General features: G+C 36.8%; 3 protein-coding genes across 26 annotated transcripts in view; all 3 read left to right on the forward strand.

The window, feature by feature from the left end:
- LOC124860211 (protocadherin gamma-C5-like) overlaps positions 1–21871 on the forward strand; it is a 295710-nt gene that overhangs the window by 109194 nt on the left and 164645 nt on the right. The gene's annotated exons all lie outside the window — the stretch shown is intronic.
- LOC124860220 (protocadherin gamma-A6) lies at positions 1887–7119 on the forward strand. Its single transcript, XM_047353331.1, has one exon. It carries the CDS (start codon positions 2272–2274, stop codon positions 4735–4737), a length of 2466 nt encoding a protein of 821 aa, XP_047209287.1. The 5' UTR covers positions 1887–2271; the 3' UTR covers positions 4738–7119.
- On the forward strand, positions 16365–19945 carry LOC124860219 (protocadherin gamma-A11-like). Its single transcript, XM_047353330.1, has 2 exons — positions 16365–18966; positions 19230–19945. The coding sequence occupies exons 1-2, from the start codon at positions 16540–16542 to the stop codon at positions 19266–19268; spliced, it is 2466 nt and encodes an 821-aa protein (XP_047209286.1). The 5' UTR covers positions 16365–16539; the 3' UTR covers positions 19269–19945.

Raw genomic sequence — 21871 nt, forward strand, 5'->3', positions numbered from 1 at the left:
TTTGCTATGTCAGAAGAATTTCTTCATGAACTTCATTAATTGTTTTTTCTTCCTCTTCGTTTTCATTCACTTCTTTAAGCATGTTTCAACATTTTTCCCAGATCTTTTTATTTAAAATATTTTAAATTAAAATAATTAAAATCCCCTATGTACAAAAGCTGAAAGAAAATTTAATTTGGAGATGCCATGCCTTCATTTCCTCACAGAGCCTTCTCAAAACTTTCTCAGGCTTGCGTAGAGTTTCAACTTTGGGCCCATTTCCAGAGAAGCCCACCAACCACTAACCTCCCTTTTAATGTTCATGATTGATAGTTTTTTTGTTTGTTTTCTTTTTTATTGTTGTTTATCTTTGGTATATTGAATCTTTGAAAAAAAATAACTTTTGTTGAGTTAAGAATGAAGGTTCAGCTTTTATGTTAAATTTCCACCATATTGGAAATTTAACCATGGTAAAGTTATCACACTGTGATTTTTATACAGACAGGTACAGTGACACCGGCAGCACTAATTGTTCAATAACCTTTAAATTATGAATCATAATATAACATAACTTTCATGTTCTGAAGTTCTTATTTTGTATGCGTACAGCTGGAGCATTTGTCAACCTGTCATCTTTGGGCCCCAGTCCAGCATGGGCTCCTAAGCCATAAACAAGAAAGACATTTAATCATCAGTAGTGTCACTTATACTTCAATAATGTTGTAATACACGTTGTCATTGTCAGTGATCTTATACTACTTCTTCAATTATGTGTACTTTATTAAAAAAGATTGCATTGTTACATTATTATTTATATATCTTACAAATGCAGAACACCACCAGCTGACCTAAAATGCATTTGCATTATTCTAATTATACATCTTCAGGATTGAATAATTGGTACCTAGCTATTTTTTGCTCTTTAGTTAAAAAAAAAAAAAAAAAACCTTAATATGATTTTACCCTTTGACAAAATGCCTTCCTTTCTACAAATCCAATCCCTCACCAACTTCAGAAAAACACAAGAGATGTTGAAGAAAATTGAAATCTTACAGATTTTTTCATGTTTCCCTCTCAGAAAATCCAATACTTTTGTTCTTTTTTTTATTTTTAATGGAGAAAACATGACTGAAAATTGTGCTCCTTGTGTCACTTTTAATTAAATACATTTCATTTTCTTAACCTTTTATATTTTCTTTCCAAACCTTGGTTGAAAAAGCATTGCACATTCTGCATTGACACAGTTTTTAAATACAGTAATTGTCTTGTCATATTTTTGGAAAATGTTGTTTTATGTTGATCAGAACAACACAATCATTACTCTGTACTGTGGGGAGAATTACTTAATTTTTAAGTTTTTTTTGAATATTTTAATGAAAGGTGATGCAGATTATTAATAAGCTCTAATATGGCTCAGGCACAGTGACTGCTACGGGAAGAAGGCTTTGGAGTTATTTTATAGATATAGGTAGAGTTGTATTATGGTTAACTTGCAGGGATGTGGAGAGTGCTGTAGCACCCTGAAAAGGAAGGATGCTAGAAGTTCAATCGAAAAGTAAATATCAATTTGTGGTCAGTTTTTTTTTTTTTTTTTTTTATCAGTATTGCATATATTTAATATAATATAATGTGGTATTCAAGTCTTCTGCAGCTGGTTATTGTAATTCACTCATATGTGATGTTGTAGTCCGGCCTCAGATGTTTTGATAGGGTCAAATAAATTGTCTGTCCCAGGGTCTAGCGTCACATTTCTTTTGTCCATCCAGAGTTGTTCCAGATATGCTGATTTTGTTTATTTCCCCATCAACTGCTTATTTATATGTTCTATTTGGTCTATTTTCAATTTATATAAAATAGACACAATATGTACTATTGTGTCTATTTTCAATTTATTTGGACAAACTGAAACCCAAATAAATTGAAAATAGACAAAAGAAAAAGAAACCCTTGCAACAAAACTTTCCGTCTCTTGGTGGCACTCTTCTATAATGTCTGAGTCATGGATGTTCGTGTCTTTTCCAATCTGTGTCAGTGGAACCAGAGCACTGGGTTGAGAGGAGTTGTGCATGGATGCACATTTGTGCCTGTGTGCATGATGGAGAGGAGGAGAGTGCGGCTGTGTGCCAGTGGAATTGAGTGAGTCAGAGAGAGATAGAGAGAGAGAAGTAGTGGAATAGGAATAGAGAGGGCAAGCTGACAGCACAGAAGATGATTAAGTCAGCAAGAGAAACAGAGAGCTGCTGGATTGCAGCAGCATTTGCAGCTCTTTAATTTTTAGAGGATTTAAATAAAATGTCGACAGTGCATCCTTTTCTTAAAGCATGCTGCATGATGGATCTTCCCATCAGCCTAAAATGGTGGATTAATTTTTTGCTCTGCGCTCTCCTTTTTGGTTTTTCATTTGGAGAAGTCCGTTATGTTCTTCCAGAAGAGATGAAGAAAGGTTCGGTTATTGGGAATGTTGCACTGGATCTTGGGCTGCAGGTGTTGGAGCTTCAAGCACGTCGAGCCCGCGTTGTTGCCGAAGGGACCAGCCAGCTCTGTGAACTGGACACCACCGCCGGCAATCTTCTGATAAGCCAGCGAATAGACAGAGAGGAGCTTTGTGCACAAGCCAACATCTGCATTCTACAGTTTCAGCTTTTACTCGAAGATCCACTTCAAGCATTCAGCTTAGTCTTGGATATCACAGACATAAATGATAACAGCCCAGAATTCACCACAGGGGATGTAAAGCTAGACTTGGTTGAATCTACTGTTGTAGGGAGGCGCTTTCCTTTGGAGAGCGCACATGACCCCGATTTGGGCATCAACTCTATCCGTGAATATAAGCTAAGCAACAATGATCACTTTGCTCTGGAAATGAGCACGCAGATAAATGGCAACACTTATCCAGAATTAGTTCTTAAAAAGCAATTGGATCGGGAAGCAGAAGCCACACATCTACTGGAAATCAATGGCATTGATGGGGGAAATCCAGTCAGATCAGGAACTGCCTTCATCCGTATCCATGTTTTGGACGCCAATGACAATGTCCCAATTTTTAGCCAAAGAGTTTACAAAGCATCTGTGCCAGAGAATTCAGCCATAGGGACTCTTATAACAACTTTAAATGCCACGGATTTAGATGAGGGTGTCTACGGAGAGATAACTTACTCCTTCAGTCACCTGTCCGACAAGATGGGAGGAATTATTGAAGTCAGCGCTCTGACTGGAGAGGTTCGGGTGGCAGGTGTTATTGACTATGAGGAAGCAAGCTCCCATGAGCTGGGAGTTCAAGCCAAAGATGGAGGTGGTCAGGCTTCGCACTGTAAACTTGTAATTGATGTAATTGATTTGAACGATAATAAACCAGTGATAGAAATAAAGTCAGCATCTGCTAACGTTGCAGAGGTCGCCAAACCAGGAACTATGGTTGCCCTGATGAATATTTACGACATGGATACTGGCAGCAGCGGGCGTGTCACATGTTCAATCCCAAACAATGTTCCATTTAAACTAGAATCCGAGGTCAAAAACTATTATATGTTAGTGACTGATGGCGTGCTGGACAGAGAATTTCAACCAGAGTACAACATTACAGTCACCGCCACTGATTCAGGTTCACCTTCACTCTCGAGTGTAAAAGTTATTACAGTCGTGGTTAATGATGTAAATGATAACCTCCCAACATTTACGCACTCCCAATACAATACCAACATTCTAGAAAACCAGCCAGTGGGCACATTTGTGATAAAACTCGAAGCACAGGATAGTGATGATGGAATTAATGCTAAAATACTTTACCACATATCAAAGGACACAAATTCAGAGGTGTCATCTTTTCTTACCATTAACCCAGATACAGGGGAGCTCTTTACATCACGTTTGTTTGATTACGAACAGTCTGCCCACTTCCAAATAAAGGTAGCAGCTCAAGATGGAGGTGATCCTCAACTTTCCACCACCTGTACTGTAAATGTTTTTATTCAGGACCAAAATGACAATGAACCTGTAATCCTGTACCCTGTCCAAACCTCTGGATTCATTGCAGAAGATGTGGTTCCATTTGAAGCGCCTAGAGGTTACCTGGTTACTAAGGTAGTGGCTGTTGATGCAGATAGTGGCCATAACGCATGGCTCTCCTACAGAATAATCAAAGCAACCCGGTCCAATCTGTTTATGGCAGACCTGCATACAGGTGAAATCAGAACTCTGCGGACATTTATGGAGGAAGACGAATCCAAACACACTCTTGTAGTGTTGGTAACTGATAATGGGCGTGAATCACTTTCCGCTACTGCAACGGTCAGCATAACATTTGGAGACGGGGTGCCTGTCTTAAGCGAACTTTATGAGTTTGCAGATGAGTCACAGGACAATGATAACTTAACGCTCTACTTGATAATCGCTCTATCGACTGTTTCATTTCTTTTCGTCTTGTTAATCAGTGGTGTGCTTTATTTTAATCTCTGTCGGCGCAGCTATGTTTACCGTTCAAATACAAGCAGTCTCCCCGTTTTCCCCACGACATACTGCACCTCTACACTTACTGATTTCAGCCGGTGCGGAACCTTGCTGAGAGAAGATCGATACGACCCTTTTATGACCACGGGTTCGTGGCGAGGCGATTTTCGTTTCGGGTCAAATACAGACACTGACACGCTCAAGAAAAGAAGCGCAGCTTATCAAAAGAGTACAATGAGGCACCTAAGTGCAGAGAGGCCCAGTCTGAAGGTCAGAGCAGGACCAACGCATCCGTGTTATGTGATAAAATGAGAATTAAAGGAAAACGTCATGAAGTTGTTTAGGGTAAATTTACCTTGACTTTCCTGACAAGTATATTCAGTTTACCAGAGCTGGATTTACTCATTTGGGGACCCAAGTCAAAATACAACCATGGGGCGCCCCACTTTACTTTTATGTTATTTTTCAACACTTTGAATTAAACATTACTTGTTTGTAATTTACGATAACCATTTTCTCTAAATCTGTTTATAGTTGTTTGGGTTAAGGACTGTAGGATCTTCGTTCACCTATTCAAAAGGTCCAGCTGTTTCTGGGAAGTGCTGCTAGATTTTTCTTGATATTGGTAAAAGGTACATGTTAGCAACCAAGGATAATAACAGCTGACAGCATAATACCTTACCAATGTTAAAAAAAAGGTTTTCAAACCAATAAGAGTTTGCCAATAATGTAATAAGTTAATATGTTATTTGCTGGTTATCACATAATTTGCTTATTAACAGGACATATAGAGCACTCTATTTAAAAAAATATATTTTTGCAGTAGGTATAGTGGATGGCATAGTCATCATATTCAGAGCTAACTGATTAACACAATGTTTTAGAATATTGCTCATTTTCTTGGATTTCTAAATTAAAAATGTTATGTATGGAGAGATATTTAATGAATTACTGTGCAGTGCATTGGGTAGTTAGATTACTCTTTGGAATTTCCTTGTGTTCAAGAAGAGAACAGTGGTCTTATTACCATTTATGTTACACATTTCTTACCCTTTTAAGCAACAAATGCTTAATCCTTAGTGTGGATCTAAAATCTGCAAAAAAACAAACTTTTATTTTCAAGAAATACAACCCTATTTATGTATAACACCATTGTCAACTACAGTTATTACCATTTCAAAGTATTTTTTTTTATGCTATGGCAATAATACAAAAGTAATTTGATAACTTGTCACTATATTGACATACTGCTACTATATTATTGCCTCAAAAACCTTTATTACAATATTGGCAAGTTAATACATCGTTGATTGCAATTACATTTAAACTGTCCATAATTATAATATCATTGGCAAATATTATGTTATTGATCAGTATCACATTGTTGGTTTCAACAATGCATATCTACATGGCCATGAGAAGTACCTTGTACACATGTTTTTCCACAATAAAATATGTGATGAAAAACATGTTATACAAGGTAGGAAATCCACACCGCCTTTGTATTTCAGTATGGTTGGGAGTACTTTGTTCTGAACAATATCTGTCACCACCAGCAAAAAGTAGCCTGTATTTATAAGCATTAGTAATGGTAACACAAGCCTTGTAGATAATGTAGTACCCATAGTAGTAGTTGATGCACACCCATCCAAGATGCTGGGACAGTCCGAGTCTTTAGCAGGGTATGGTGTGGATACATTTACCTGTTTTTTACTTTTCAGGCAAGTCTGGAATACATCAATTATGGAGTTTATTTAAATAAATATATAAGCAAGCAAATAAGTTAGTTGATAAATAATGTAAGTTTATTAGTATTGGATCCCAGATTGCAATTGCTTGGTTTTGCCTCTGCATTGCGCTTGTGATTAATTGATATCAACATAAAGTGGTTGTGTTTCTTTAGTATTTATCTTTGAGATATTTGCATAAACAATCTTGATTTATATTGAACACATCTCAATTTTCCAACAACCTGGGTTTTAACACTGAAAGCAACTTATAACTTAGCAGATCGTTCCATTAAAATAAGCCACAAAAAAGTATTGCAAGCAGATGTATTTATGTTTGCTTTCTGTGTGACCATTTTTCAGCAGGCAGTTGTTTATGTTTCTTTGTTGTAAATTAAGTTTTCTTCTTGGTCAAAATATGAACCTTAACTGGGATTATTTAACTATTCAAAATAAGTTTTTTTATTTCATAATTTAAAATACTGCATAATTGCTTAATTTAACAACCCTTCCTATTTAATTTGTCTTCTGTTATTGTATACAGAGAGCATGATTTATGTTTGAATATGATGTAGCTGAGTTAATGTCCAGTAACCAGTAGGTAATCCAGTCTGTGTTTATAAAATGTACTAGGTACGAGCTCTTCATGTTTATATTTGTGAAGTGATACAAACTCTAGGTTTAATAATATATCATGACTTTTTGTTTCATAGAGTAAAATGTGACTTCTTGTGTGACACAAAAACTTTGCACAATTTCATAAATTCCTCTCATGAATTGAACAAAATGTATGCAGTTAGTAAGCAAACGAATAGCAATGAACTGAAATAAATGACTGGATTCACGTTTTTCTTTTTCCCCCCAGTCATTTTACTGTTTTAATTGATGGCATGTTGGTATTTAGCAAACGTTTAACAAAATAAATGTAACTTTTATAAAATAAACAGATTTTTTATTCAACAAACAATTGTCCAGGATATTTTGTTTTCTTCCTTACTTTCTGTGTCTTTTATTAACATAAAACACAAACCAGCAACACTTGAGAAAATACCCAGTACTAAGATCATATTTATAAAAATGAACAGCATATATCATTAAAAATGACATACATAAAAATTTGTCCGAGCTACATTCAGGTTGGTGCTAACAGCCTTATAAAACATTTAAACTGTGTCTTGCCTTTCTTTGTCATACACAGAGACTTTGCTTGCCCTTTCCTGCATTTCGCTGACTGTTTCACTGTGGGGAAGTAGATCGGTTTTGTCATGAAAGGACTCTCCTTTTAAATGTATATGCATTTCTGCTGTTGTTATGACTGCAGGCCTATTCGTGCTTCTAATTTCAACCATGGTAGGTGGAGGAAAAGCTGTGCCTAATTTGTATTTAAACCTATCTAGGTCACAGGAACACGGCAGTGAATGGTGGTTAACAGTATTTTAGAATTTTAACTGCAACATGTTTTACAGCATGGCTTTTTACATCAGTCCTTTGACCCACATAATTATTTTGGAAATACTGTGGTTCATTTTGTTTTATAGAAATCTATCTTGGTAAAAGGCACTGATGCACTGTTGCAATATACAACATTTTGGAGCACCATTTACTGATAACAGTCCAAGCAAGCTTTCCTACATCTTGGGTTTTAAAATGCATAATTCTTAACCACAAAGGATATGTTTTGCACATAAATCTAATTTGGTATCAAAAATAATCTGAAAATATGAAATATTCCCCACATTCATTAATATTTAATCATACTTACCTAAATTAATAAAATTCTTGCACCAAGTTACATCTGTTTAGTAAACATAGTGTTAGTTTTGTTGGTATTCATAACATTTTTACTATGTGTATAATTTTTCCCTCATGTGGAATAAAAGCCATTAATTTACATAGGTTACTACAACTTTTTATGGTTCTGAATCTGTGCTTAAACTGCATTTAAGGAACAGATTCAGGTTACTTTTTTGTTCCAGCAACTAGAGGAAGCCATACATTTTACTAAAATTATAGTCTACAATGCTCTGAGAGATTTGTACATCTTACATATATAAAGATTCATTTCTATTCAGTTTTATTTATATAGCGCCAATTCACAACACATGTCGTCTCAATGCACTTCACAAAAGTCAGGTACATACATTCCAATTAATCCTAATCATTGAACAGTGCACTTACTGAATGAACTTTAAAATTTTATTAATGGCCTTTTTTTATTAGGTATTTAATTAAATAACTTTAACACCCCAACTGCACCAGAAAATGTAGAACTGCAAATTTGTGACTCAGCAAGATGTAAATAGTGTATATGACTTTTAGTGTGGTCTTTTAGCAGTTGTTTTCTCTTATATTACACAGACATTTCAAAATAGGTTTATATTTTTTCTTACAAATCCATGCTTTTAGGACTGCAGTTAACAATTTATTTAGTAATTAAGTATTAAATTAATTATTCTGATTATTAATTGAGTAATCTGACAAAATATTAGCACATTCTTCAGATTTTTTCATTTAACTACTTAAACTTATTTTATGAGTAATAGAAATGCATGAAAGAGAAAAATGCAAGTAAACAATTCAAATACCCTTTTCTTAAAAAGTAATCATTTTATTGCTTTAAATGGAATGAAAGAGCATGTTTTTAGTGCACGCAACAGCATTTGTAGCAAAGGATGCATGTGCAGCTAAAAAAAGTTATAATATGAACATGTCTAAAGCTCAGCCCTTGCTGGTTGACTTAACATCAGTAAAGTGCTAGCTTGTGTTGACAAATGTTTCTTGCTCAGGTGTTGTAGAAGGCTAATTCAGTTATGCAGAACACACATAGTGCTGTTTTCTTTTCTGTTAAGTTTAAAATGATCTCACACTTTCAGTCATTTTCTCTGCCGTTCTTTTTACCCCTCGCCGTCTCCCCCCATAGCTTATAACCACACTTGGCCTCCATGTATCAGCAGCTTAAACACTAAATAAGAACAACATTTTGTAAGTGTTCAAACAACCTGTTCACTATGCAAATCAGAAAGAAAAATACAATATTGTTTTAATAAACTAATACCTAAAAGTATGATTTGCCAAATTAGTAACCTTTTTAGGAGAAATTCAATTCAATTCAATTCAGTTTTATTTATATAGCGCCAATTCACAACACATGTTGTCTCAAGGCACTTCCCAACAGTCAGGTACATACATTCCAATTAGTCCTAACCATTGAACAGTGCAGTCAGATTCAGTTATTTATTCAAATTGGATAAAACGTTTTTCTGTCTGAGGAAACCCAGCAGATTGCATCCAGTCAGTGACTTGCAGCATTCATTCCTCCCGGATGAGCATGTAGAGACAGTGGACAGTCACTTTCGTTGACTTTGCAGCAATCCCTCATACTGAGCATGCATGTAGCGACAGCAGAGAGGAAAAACTTCCTTTTAACAGGAAGAAACCTCCAGCAGAACCAGGCTCAGTGTGAGCAGCCATCTGCCACGACCGACTGGGGTTGAGAGAACAGAGCAGAGACACAAAGAGAACAAAGAAGCACTGATCCAGGAGTACTTTCTATGGGAAGGAAAAGTTAATGTTAATGGATGTAGCTCCTTTAGTCGTTTCACCTAGAAAGAAAGAACAGATAAACTCTGAGCCAGTTTTCAAGGTAAGAGTCTGAAAGAGAGCACATAGAGTTAGTCACAGTAAAAGCTCAGTCAATCGCCATGTCTAGGAGAGAGAAAGGGTTAAACACTAAAAGACAGGACTATGTGGATCATCAGTAGAGGGTGAGCATTAAGTTGTTGCCAGCAGAAGCTTGGATGATGCCCCTCTCCAGAAAGGTGTCACAGGTAGACACAGAGCCAGGCCAGGTGTAGCTTCTAGGAAGAGAAAAGAGAGAGAACAAAGTTAAAAGCCGAAATAACAGCAAATAATGCAAAATTGGAGAGTAGTGTGAGAATGTAGCAAAGAGGGTGAAAGTGGTCGTTATGTCCTCCAGCAGCCTAAGCCTATAGCAGCATAACTACACAGATAGTTTCAGTTCAGATTATTTAGTTAAACGGCGCTTATTTACAACAATGTCGTTTCAAGGAACCCCACAAAGGGTCCCACTGATGGTCATTGTTATACTAAAAACCACAATGATTGGGATACCTCCCTCTGTCAGACTGATTATAACCATTGGAAAAGAGAAGGGGTCATACAGGTAGCAGAAATGGAAGGTGTGTTTGCACCTCAACCATAACTGAGCCGATTTAGGCTAAACTTGACTCCCCCTTACTCCAACCAACAGGGAGGGAGGAAGGCTCCCTCCCTGATAAACTAAGCCACTCTAACTATAAGCTTTATCAAAAAGGAAAGTTTTAAGCCTAGCCTTAAAAGTAGACAGGGTGTCTGCCTCACGGACTAAAGCTGGGAGCTGGTTCCACAGGAGAGGAGCCTTATAATTAAAGGATCTGCCTCCCATTCTACTTCTAGAGACTCTAGGAACCACCAGTAAACCTGCAGTCTGAGAACGAAGTGCTCTGTTAGGAACATATGGAACAATCAGATCTCTGATGTATGACGGAGCTAGATCATTAAGGGCTTTATATGTGAGGAGGAGAATTTTAAATTCTATTCTGGATTTAACAGGGAGCCAATGAAGGGAAGCTAAAATAGGAGAAATATGATCTCTCTTTTTAATTTTCATCAGAACTCTTGCTGCAGCATTTTGAATCAGCTGAAGGCTTTTAACTGCATTTTGTGGACATCCTGATAGTAACGAATTACAATAGTCCAGCCTTGAAGTAACAAATGCATGGACTAGTTTTTCAGCGTCACTCCTGGATAGGATATTTCTAATTTTGGCAATGTTCCTTCCGGAAAGAAGGAAATCCAAGAGACCTGTTTAATATGGGATTTAAATGACATGTCCTGGTCAAAAATAACACCAAGGTTTTTTTACTTTATTACTGGAGGTCAATTTAATGCCATCCAGGTTAAGTGATTGACTAAGCAGTTTCTTTTTTAAAGACTCCGGTCCAAAGACGACAACTTCTGTCTTGTCTGAATTTAGAAGCAAAAAATGTAATGTCATCCAAGTTTTAATGTCTTCAAGACATGCTTGTAGTCTATCTAACTGGTTGGGCTCATCAGGATTCATGGATAAGTAAAGCTGAGTATCATCAGTGTAACAGTGAAAATTGATTCTTTGCTGCCTGATAATTTGACCTATTGGAAGCATATATATAGTAAAGAGGATTGGCCCAAGTACTGAACCCTGTGGTACTCCACAATTAACCCTGGAGTTTAAAGATGATTTATCATTTACATGAACAAACTGGAATCTGTCAGACAGATAAGATTTAAACCAGCCTAACGCTGTTCCCCTGATCCCTGCAGCATATTCCAGCTTTTTTAAGAGAATATAATGGTTGACTGTATCAAATGCAGCACCGAGATCTAACAGAACCAGAACAGACACAAGTCCATTATCTAAGGCCATAAGAATATCATTAGTGACTTTCAGCAGAGCTGTTTCAGTGCTATGATGAGCTCTGAAGCCTGACTGAAACTCTTCAAACAGGTTATTGCTGTGTAAATGCTCACACATTTGATTAGCAACTATTTTCTCAAGAATTTTAGATAAGAATGGAAGATTGGATATAGGTCTGTAATTTTTCAAGTCATCTAGATCAAGCAAAGGTTTCTTAAATAAAGGTTTGATTACAGCTACCTTAAAAGCCTGTGGTACATATCCATTTACTAAGGATAGATTAATCATATCTAAAATGGGGTTGGTAATCAGAGGGAACACTTCCTTAAATAATTTGTTTGGGATTGGGTCTAACATACAAGTTGAAGGTTTAGATGAAGCTAATATTTCTGATAACTCAGGAAGCTCCACAGGATCAAAACAGTCCAAACACAAATCAGGTTCTGCAGTTATTTCCAATGTTGTCTCACTTACTGAGGATGAAGTAATCATCTTCGGGAGTATGTCAAAGATTTTATTTTTAATAGAATCAATTTTATTTAAGAAGAATCCCATAAAGTCATGACTGCTGAGAGCTAAGGGAATGGATGGCTCAACAGAGCTATGACTCTGCGTACGTTTAGCAACTGTACTAAAGAGAAACCTAGGATTATTCTTGTTCTCTTCTATTAATGATGAGAAATAAGCTGTTCTGGCTTGGCGACGTGTCTTTTTATACAAAAGTAGGCTATTTTTCCAGATTAAGTAGGAATCCTCTAAGTGTGTAGAGCGCCATTTTTTCTCCAATTTTCTAATATTGTGCTTTAAAGTATGCAGCTCTGAATTAAACCAAGGAGCTAGCCTCCTATGAATAATTACCTTCTTTTTCAAGGGGGCTGCATTGTCTAATGCGTCACGCAATGATGAAGAAACACTATGAACAAAAGGATCAATTTGTGAAGGGGAAGAAACAAAATTATTGCCCTCCACTGTGCTTTTCAGTGATAATGAGGAAATTAAAAGTGGAACAGATTCTTTAAAGGTTGTTACAGCATTGTCTGATAATGATCTACTATAATGAAATTAGAGTAGATCAGGTGTGGAGTACTCAGTTAAATTAAACTCAAAGGTTATTAAGAAATGGTCAGACAGGACAGGGTTATGAGAAAATATTGTTATGTCTTTATACTCAATGCCATATGTCGGCACAAGGTCCAGAGAATGAAGACAAAGGTGGGTAGGTTTGTTGAGTCTTACTGTTATGTTGCACAAACCAAACCACAACAATCTTTTTGCGTCAAGGCTAGGTAGCCTCCTAGCACTCAAATGGCTTAGCACCACAAAGCAAAACACAATAAAATAAACAATATTCACACACTGTCAGTCACATAAATATGCCCATGAAATTAGTCAGATTTTTTATGAAATAGTATCCTCAATCAATCTATGATAAAACATGAATTTAACTTTAACCCTTAAGCCTTTAAATGAGGTTTAATTGAATAAAATCCTTCACTCCCTGTGAAACTGTTTTTCAAAAATATAGAATGATGATCTTTATTGCAGATGAATGATAGTGTCTGGGACAGCTTGTCATATCTTAAGGTAGGAGAGTTTCCAACATCAGAGAGTCCATGAATATACACCAATGAAATGGAACAAAACTCAGCCTGAAATGACAACAAAACTCTAACTGCGTATAGCTTTAAAAATCCACTCTTGCACACATTCTTATCCAAGTATGTTAAACATATGACTATGGACAATAGTACAGGTTTGCAATGAAAAAGCCTAACAGAGGATTCTTTTTCTTTTTTTTCTCTTTTTGTTTATCTTCACAATGAAGGAAATGTTATGTTTTTACCTTCTTACTTATGATCATTTTTTAGTCAGAAAATTAATTTTGTTGAATCTTAAATGTGAATTCACTTTACAATAAATTGTAATCAGGTTTCATCATTTAAATAAAGGTTATGTATACAAAAACATATTTTCATCTCTTTAAATTAACATCACACAATACTCATATCTTACACTTCGCTTACAGCAGCAGAAACCCTCTCCGGTAATCAATTAAGTTAGTGGGGGGAAAGCTAGACATGGTAACTTTCACTTAGCTTACCAAGACAGTCAGACGTAAATAAAATGCTAGTATAAACAATATCCAATCTTCTTGCTCATGCATTTTGGCTCCTCCTGAACCAAATACTGGTCACAGGCTGTTATTTTTTCCACTACTGAAATATTTTTTTCTCATTCATCAGTATTTGCTTGCTCTATCACCTCAGGCGATGTGCTGCAGCCTCCTCTGATGGATAAGCCTGATGCATAACCCTGAGCAATCTCCTCATCCAGCCTGAGGAGGAGGGATCAATTAACCCGATGCATTTGGGTACAAATGTCTATAGTTTAAACAAATAAAGGATGCAAAAAAACTTGACATATAAATTAGCCAATACACAAAGGTTTTGGCATAACAGAGCTTATACATTCTGATAAATGATACAACAAATAAATTAAGAAGAAAGGAAAGAGAAAAAAACAGAGAACCTCATTTTTACTGGGTTACGCAAACATGTTTTTGAGGTCATAATGCTTAAAAAGTTTAAGATGGAGCATCAGATTTAAATATACCTATTACAACTTATACCTACTTTATTGTTAATTTATGCTGCATTGTGTTCCCAGTCCATCTCTGCATCTCAACACTGACATATTATCATGTATTATAAAAATGTCTACAGGCCCAAGTTATCAAAACAGTACAGAGCATTTTTTTTTTTCCACTTGCAGATTTTGTTCCTTTGAACTGTACTTTAGAGCCTGTGCTGGGATGGGGTGGCAAAAATATAAATATTATGTCCCTTACCCGGTCTCACAGAATTAAGTTTAACAAATTCTAAATGTCTATGTGAAGATTTGGTCTTGAAATGTCCATGCTAATCATTGGTGTCGGTGCTTATTATGATAGATGCAATGACTTGACATGATAAAGGCTGTCCTGGCCCCATCTGGCAGTTCGGAAAAGCAAAATAACACATACACAAAAGGATTTATTATAGATGGAATCATTTTTTTCTCCTGTCGCATTTTGGTCTGGGCAGTCTTCATAGATTAAAATTTCAAAAGTCATCTTCCAGTTCAAGAAATAAAAAGAATCACTCAGCACTTATAATATGAGAACTGTTCAGTGCAATGAAATGCTGAAAATGTTATATTTTAAAGCTGACGGTTAATGTATTTTGTGATTATAGCACTGAGATTTAAACAAATGACAATGACCATAATGCCTAACTCTTTAATATCTGGTCCACTATCCAGAACCTTTAATTTATTTCATGTTCCTGTTTGCTTGTGATGGACTCCCCCTTTAACTTTCCCCTTAAATAATTAACTCAGTTGTTATTTTTCCTGTTTATTTAAACATTTTTTCAGGGTTTCTTCTCTAGATTTTCTTTGTGATTTATGCAATCTAATTATTGTATTTTCTTTTTTCTTTTCTTGGTGATCATCGCGGATGATGAAATATCTGCTTCACGCCTTATAGGTAAGACAATTTTCCTTTTTCTTAAATCTCTCTTTCTCTCTATCTCTCTCTCTCTCTCTCTCACTCACACACACACACACACGCACACACACACACACACACACATAGTCTTCATTACATCCTTAATATCATCATAAAGAATTCCCACAAACCGGATTAAACACACATGTCCTTTTTTTTAGTATTTAGTTTTTATTATGTAAGACTCATACCAATATTGTTACAATATAATTGTAGTTTCCATGAACAAAACACGTTGAAAAGCTAAACTAAAAGAGCTCCTGAAATGTCTGCTTAGTAATCTTGTAAAAAAGGCAACTGCATTGCTGTTATTTCTGTGTGCAATGTGGTTCTTCCCCAGGCTTTACACCACATGCATATTTATTATCCAAGTTTCTACTCTGCTGTCTTCACCTAAATTATGCACCATCATGAGGCAAATATTATTCTGTTTTTTGCATGGTATATTAACAGAAAACCATTCAATGATTCAAGGCAATTATGGGACCTATGAAAACTTAAACAAAATATATTTCTACAGACTGGGAAGAAGTGTGCTGTGTTTAAATTAGTCTGCAGTGGTTCATGCATGTGAGATAGTGTTGTGCAGTGGAGATGTTGATTCTACTGCTCCAAAGTAGGTCACAGGACTCATCAGTGAGATTATGGGGAGGGGGTGGGTGGGTGCTAGGTTATCAGTCTCTATTTATATGTGTTCCTGCTTTTCTTTATATTGGACTCTTTCCAGACAGCTACCCTATTGGGTTCAGTAATTTCATTTTTTTTTTCATGTTAAATATTTCTTGCATTTACTCTCTTATTTTGTGTGATTTATTGTCACAATCAAGAAGGCAGGTTCACCGTGTGGTTGTTGTCTGCTGCTCTGCTCAACATTGCAATTTTCTTTTTTGTATTTAAGAAGAATTTTTGTCTTTGTGACGGGTTTTGTAAAATATAAAATAAAATCATAGGATTAACAATTAGACACAGAATCATATTATAATATTTTATGTAATCCTTTTCACTGTTTTCTTTTATTTTAAACATTTTCTGTGATGCAAGTCCTGTAACATAAAAGGTTAGGAAAGAGGGATGCATGGCGTCTGGATGAAGTGAATTACACAAATAGTGGGAGAGTTGTGCACACACAGGGTACCGATATTACAATATTACAGTGTTATATTCTAAGACTTTAGATGGTGCTGTTGCCTAAGCACACTGTTGGTGTGTTTAATAAAACGGTCTCCACCCGTCTCTGACAGAATAAAAGACAGGGATTGTGCATTTCTACCTACTCGGGTTTGGATTGAGTAGCTTTATTTGATTTTGAAGACTTTATGAAAACACAAAAGGCGTGTTTTGGGGTGACTTATTATTTTATGGATAACTGAATTGTTTTCGCTTATATGCCTTGGGTCGAAATGGATAATCTGAAGCATTTAGGCCCTCCGCTGGTTTTAAAAATCTCCATTTTCCTTTTCTGCCTTGTTGCTGCGGTCATCGGGCAAATTCGTTATTCTATACCAGAGGAAATGCGGAAAGGACTGTTTGTTGGAGACGTTGCAAAAGACCTAGGCCTGGATATTAAAAGGTTAGTGTCCGGTCGGGCTCGGCTTGTTACAGATGATAAGCACCAATATGTTGCGTTAAACCAGAACAAAGGACAAATCGTCGTGAATGAAAGGATTGACAGAGAAACGCTGTGCGCCCAAAAATCCCCATGCAGTTTCACTCTAGAAATTGTTCTCGAAGATCCACTCGAGTTGTTTTCTATTACTATTGAAATACAAGATGTGAATGATAATGCTCCTGTTTTTCCAGAAAATGAAATTAATTTAGAAATTAGTGAATCGACGCCTATTGGCACGGTTTTTCTACTTAATAGTGCCGCTGATCCTGACGTGGGGATAAACTCACTCCAGAGATATTCTTTAAAGGAGAACAAATATTTTGTTCTTAAACAACATACTAGATCTGATGGCAGTAAATACCCTGAAATGATGCTTCAAAGTAATTTGGACCGCGAGAAACAAAGCGAACATACGCTGATATTAACCGCAGTTGATGGTGGGGAGCCGCAGAAATCAGGAACTGTAAAGATTAATATTTCTGTTTTAGATGCAAACGATAACCCACCAATTTTCACGCAATCGTCATATACAGCCTCCGTTTTGGAAAATGTTTTAACCGGTGCAGTTATAACGAAGGTCAGTGCGGAAGATGCGGATCAAGGATACAATGGCAACGTCACATATTCTTTCACCCACCAACAGGATGAATCCGTGTGTCCTTTTGAGATTAATCCAAACAGTGGAGAAATTAAGCTAACTGGTGAGCTCGATTACGAGATTTATTCAAGTTATGAAATAAATCTACAAGCTAAAGATCCATGGGGGCTAGCGGGTGCCAGCAAATTATTGATTGAGATAGCAGATGTAAACGACAACAGCCCCATAATCACAATGGCTTCATACTCAGGGAAGATTTCTGAAGATTCTCCCCCTGGTACAGTGGTGGCTTTGATTAGTGTCCAAGATAAAGATTCAGGAAGAAATGGTCAGGTGCATTTAACATTAGAAAACAATTTACCATTTAAGATCAAATCTTCTCTAAGGAATTATTATACATTGGTGACAGAACAAATCCTCGACCGAGAAACGCAGTCGAAATACAACATCACTCTCACTGCTACTGATGAAGGCTTCCCTGTCTTATCAAGCAGAAAGGTTTTAGGTCTAGAAGTCACAGATGTTAATGACAACTCTCCAGCATTTATCAAGGGTATTTATAACACTCAGGTTCTGGAAAACAACCTTCCTGGTGTTTCTCTGTTGCGGATCCATGCAACAGACCCGGACCTTGGTCAGAATGCTCGCATATCGTACTATCTTATTGACAGTAAAATTAATGGAAATCCAGTTTCAACATATTTTTCAGTTAATACAGAAAACGGAGACATTCAGTCATTGCGTTCATTTGACTATGAACAACTCAAAGAGTATAAAATACGCATACAAGCACAGGATGGAGGCTCTCCTCCACTCCGCAGTAATACAACAGTTATTATACGCGTCCTGGATCAGAACGATAACCCACCTCAGGTTCTGTACCCAGTCCAGACTGGTGGCTCCGTGGTGGCTGAAATGGTGCCTCGTTCAGCAGATGTGGGCTACCTGGTGACTAAAGTGGTGGCTGTTGATGTGGACTCTGGACAGAACGCCTGGCTCTCCTATAAACTGCAGAAAGCCACAGACAGGGCGCTGTTTGAAGTGGGCTTACAGAATGGAGAAATAAGAACTATCCGTCAGGTGACTGATAAAGATGCTGTGAAACAGAGACTGACTGTTATAGTGGAGGACAACGGGCAGCCCTCTCGTTCAGCTACAGTCATTGTTAACGTGGCGGTGGCGGACAGCTTTCCTGAAGTGCTGTCAGAGTTCACTGACTTTCCACACGATAAGGAGTACAATGACAACCTGACTTTTTACTTAGTGTTGGCTCTGGCTGTGGTCTCCTTCCTCTTCATCACGTGTTTAGTGGTTATTATATCAGTGAAGATCTACAGATGGAGACAGTCCCGCATCCTGTATCACTCCAGCCTCCCTGTGATTCCATATTATCCTCCACGTTACTCAGACACTTTGGGAACAGGGACTCTGCCACATGTGTACAACTACGAGGTGTGCAGGACGACTGACTCCAGAAAGAGTGACAATAAGTTCGGAGGAGCTGGTAGTCAGAACGTGTTGATAATGGATCCCAGTTCTACAGGGACGATGCAGCGAATACAGAGTGAGAAGAGCATCCTGGATGAACCTGACTCCCCTCTAGAGGTGAGTTCAGACCTTCCACTTTCATTTTGTTCCTTAATTTATAAGTAATTTCTAAAGCATTTAAATGCACACCACATCACTAGCATTCTGGATTAATCTGATTATTCTCTAGATGTTAACTAGGCTAATTTATTTTTCATCTATGTATTAATTTGTTTATATATATATATATATATATATAATTTTGTTAAACTGACAGTTCTTGTGGAATTTCTGTTTATACAATTAATTGCTGCCCTGCGATGGACTGGCGACCTGTCCAGGGTCTACCCCGCCTCTCGTCCATTGACTGCTGGAGATAGGCACCAGCTCCCCCGCAACCCACTATGGAATAAGCGGTAGAAAATGACTGACTGACAATTAATTGCAGCAGCCTAGTTTATCTTGCTACAAAAGTTTTTAACTTTTACACATTGAGCAACATGGATCTTACATATGATAAGTTTTTGAAAATAACAATCTTTAAGCAATTTTCTTTAATCGGGCCAATATAAGATTCTAGTCTTAAATGTTGTGTTTTCATTAGCTGTAAGCAGACCTTCATCTTGAAAACATCAGTATGTGTGTAAATAATTTAAATAATGTGTTGCTCTTAGTAAATTGAGTTACCTAAATAAATTATATTTTTTTATAATATTCTCATTTATCGAATATGACTGATCCACTTTGGAGAATCGTTTGAATTGCTTTGATTCAAGGATTCTGTGTGATATGAAAATAAAAAAAGTCAATAACCGATGTATTCATTATTTAAATATACGTGCTCACTGTTTTTTTCTATTAATGTCTTGCAATGAGCTCATAGAGTGACAGTTGCCTGTACGGCTGCTTCTCTGTCCGTGGTCCTGAACTGTTTCAGCACTTAAAAGTTAGCTTGCTGTTTTATTTGAGTCACTAAACGTACCTATCTGTATACTTTTGCTTACTATTATGTCTACACACGTATATGTAATATTCCAGTCTCCAAATCTTCATAGTTTAAAAATTATTTTCCAATTTGTTTTTCTTTTTAAGTGTATATTTCAATTAGGAGTTGTTTATTTATTAGACTGGAGATATCAAGTCAATGGCTTTGAAATATTCCAAATAAAATGTTCAGCAGTACTGCTCTTTCTGTGCATTTATGTTTGTTTATTGACGAGAGGTTGCTTTGTTCGCTTAGGGTTATTATCTGTTAATTAGGAATACTGTTTTTACTTGTATTTATATATATATATATATATATATATATATATTTCAACAGGAAGGTATTTTTATGCATTAAAATTTGTATTTTTGTGACAACGTGGCCTCTGCTACACGTTTTTTATCCCAGACTGTGAACAAGGAGACATACGTCTACTTAGTAGTTCCTTCTTTTCTCCTCTAAGTGACGCTGATGTCTGGTGAATCAGAGCAACGTTTCTAGCATTATAAGGCAGAACTGTTTTATCCCTTCGTCAATGCATTTTACATCAGCAGACTGTAGACGATGATCCATGACGCAACAACTTTATCTTTGACTATGGATATAATTTAAAAGAAAATTTACCCGTCGCTAAGTTGAAATATATTTTTGTTTTTCGCTTCAGTGGCTTGAAGACTTCGTTTTTAAATGGCGTTCAGATGCCTGCGTCGGGAAAGACGTGTAAAATGGCGATTGGGGCTTGGGTGTGTTTTCCTCCTGGCCTTTTTTCATTCAACAATGGCTCAAATCCGGTACTCCATCCCAGAAGAGCTAAAGATAGGTTCTCTTGTTGGCAACATCGCGCAGGATCTTGGTTTGGATCTGAATAGGCTCCGTTCTGGTCGGGCCCGCATAGTGACCGGAGAAAACATCCAGTACACCGAGCTGAAGGCAGACAAAGGGACTTTAATCGTGAATGAGAGAATCGACCGAGAGCAGCTCTGTGGAGATGCCATGCCGTGCAGCTTCACCTTTGAGATTTTATTGGAAAATCCAATGGAGCTACACCCTGTGACTATAGAAGTCCTGGACGTGAACGACAACGCTCCCACCTTCCAGAACAATCACTTGGAATTTGAAATTAGCGAATCTGCGGCGCTCGGCTCCCGTTTTGGTTTAGAGAGCGCGGATGATGATGATGTCGGACAGAACGGCCTGCAGAACTACATTTTAACTCCAAACGACAATTTCGTTTTGAAACAGCATGTTAATCCAGATGGAAGTAAATATGCTGAAATGGTGCTTCAGAAAGCATTAGATAGAGAGGAAAAGCCGCATATTTCTCTGAAATTACTTGCTGTGGATGGAGGAAACCCTCAGAAATCTGGTACAGTATTAATAGATATTAACATCCTAGATGCTAATGATAATGCTCCCGTGTTTAATCAATCAGTATACAAGGCCACAGTGACTGAAAATGCATCAAAGGGTACTCATATTATTACTGTTAATGCAAGCGACATAGACAGTGGTTCATATGCACAAATAACATATCATTTTTCAAAATCAAAAGCAGGGAAAGCTGATTTATTTGATATAGATAATATTACAGGAAGAATATATGTCACTAAAGAAATTGACTTTGAGAAAGACAAAAAGCTTGAGTTCAGAGTGGAAGCGAAAGATCAGGGTGGACTTACGGATTCAAGCAAAGTTGAAATTGAGGTTGTCGATGTAAACGATAATGCTCCAGTCATAAACATTATGTCATTTAATAGCCCAGTCTCAGAGAACTCACCTATTGGTACAACAATCGGCATAATTAATGTTAAAGATGTCGATTCAGGAGAAAACGGACAAATAAGATGCAGTATTGAAAAAAATGTTCCTTTTAAAATAAAATCCAATGTCAGAAATTATTATGCATTGACAATTGACGCTGCATTGGATCGGGAAGCCGTTTCAGAATACAACATAACTCTTATTTGCTCAGATAAAGGATCGCCTACGCTTTCAACG

The sequence above is a fragment of the Girardinichthys multiradiatus genome, chromosome 23 (assembly GCF_021462225.1).
Source record: "Girardinichthys multiradiatus isolate DD_20200921_A chromosome 23, DD_fGirMul_XY1, whole genome shotgun sequence".
Lineage (NCBI taxonomy): Eukaryota > Metazoa > Chordata > Actinopteri > Cyprinodontiformes > Goodeidae > Girardinichthys > Girardinichthys multiradiatus.

Coding starts and splice junctions, on each gene's coding strand:
- LOC124860220 (XM_047353331.1), top strand. CDS start 2,272: ATGTCGACAGTGCATCCTTTTCTTAAAGCATGCTGCATGATGGATCTT.
- LOC124860219 (XM_047353330.1), top strand. CDS start 16,540: ATGCCTTGGGTCGAAATGGATAATCTGAAGCATTTAGGCCCTCCGCTG. Junction 18,967..19,229: donor AACCTGACTCCCCTCTAGAG/GTGAGTTCAGAC, acceptor CGACCTGTCCAG/GGTCTACCCCGCCTCTCGTC.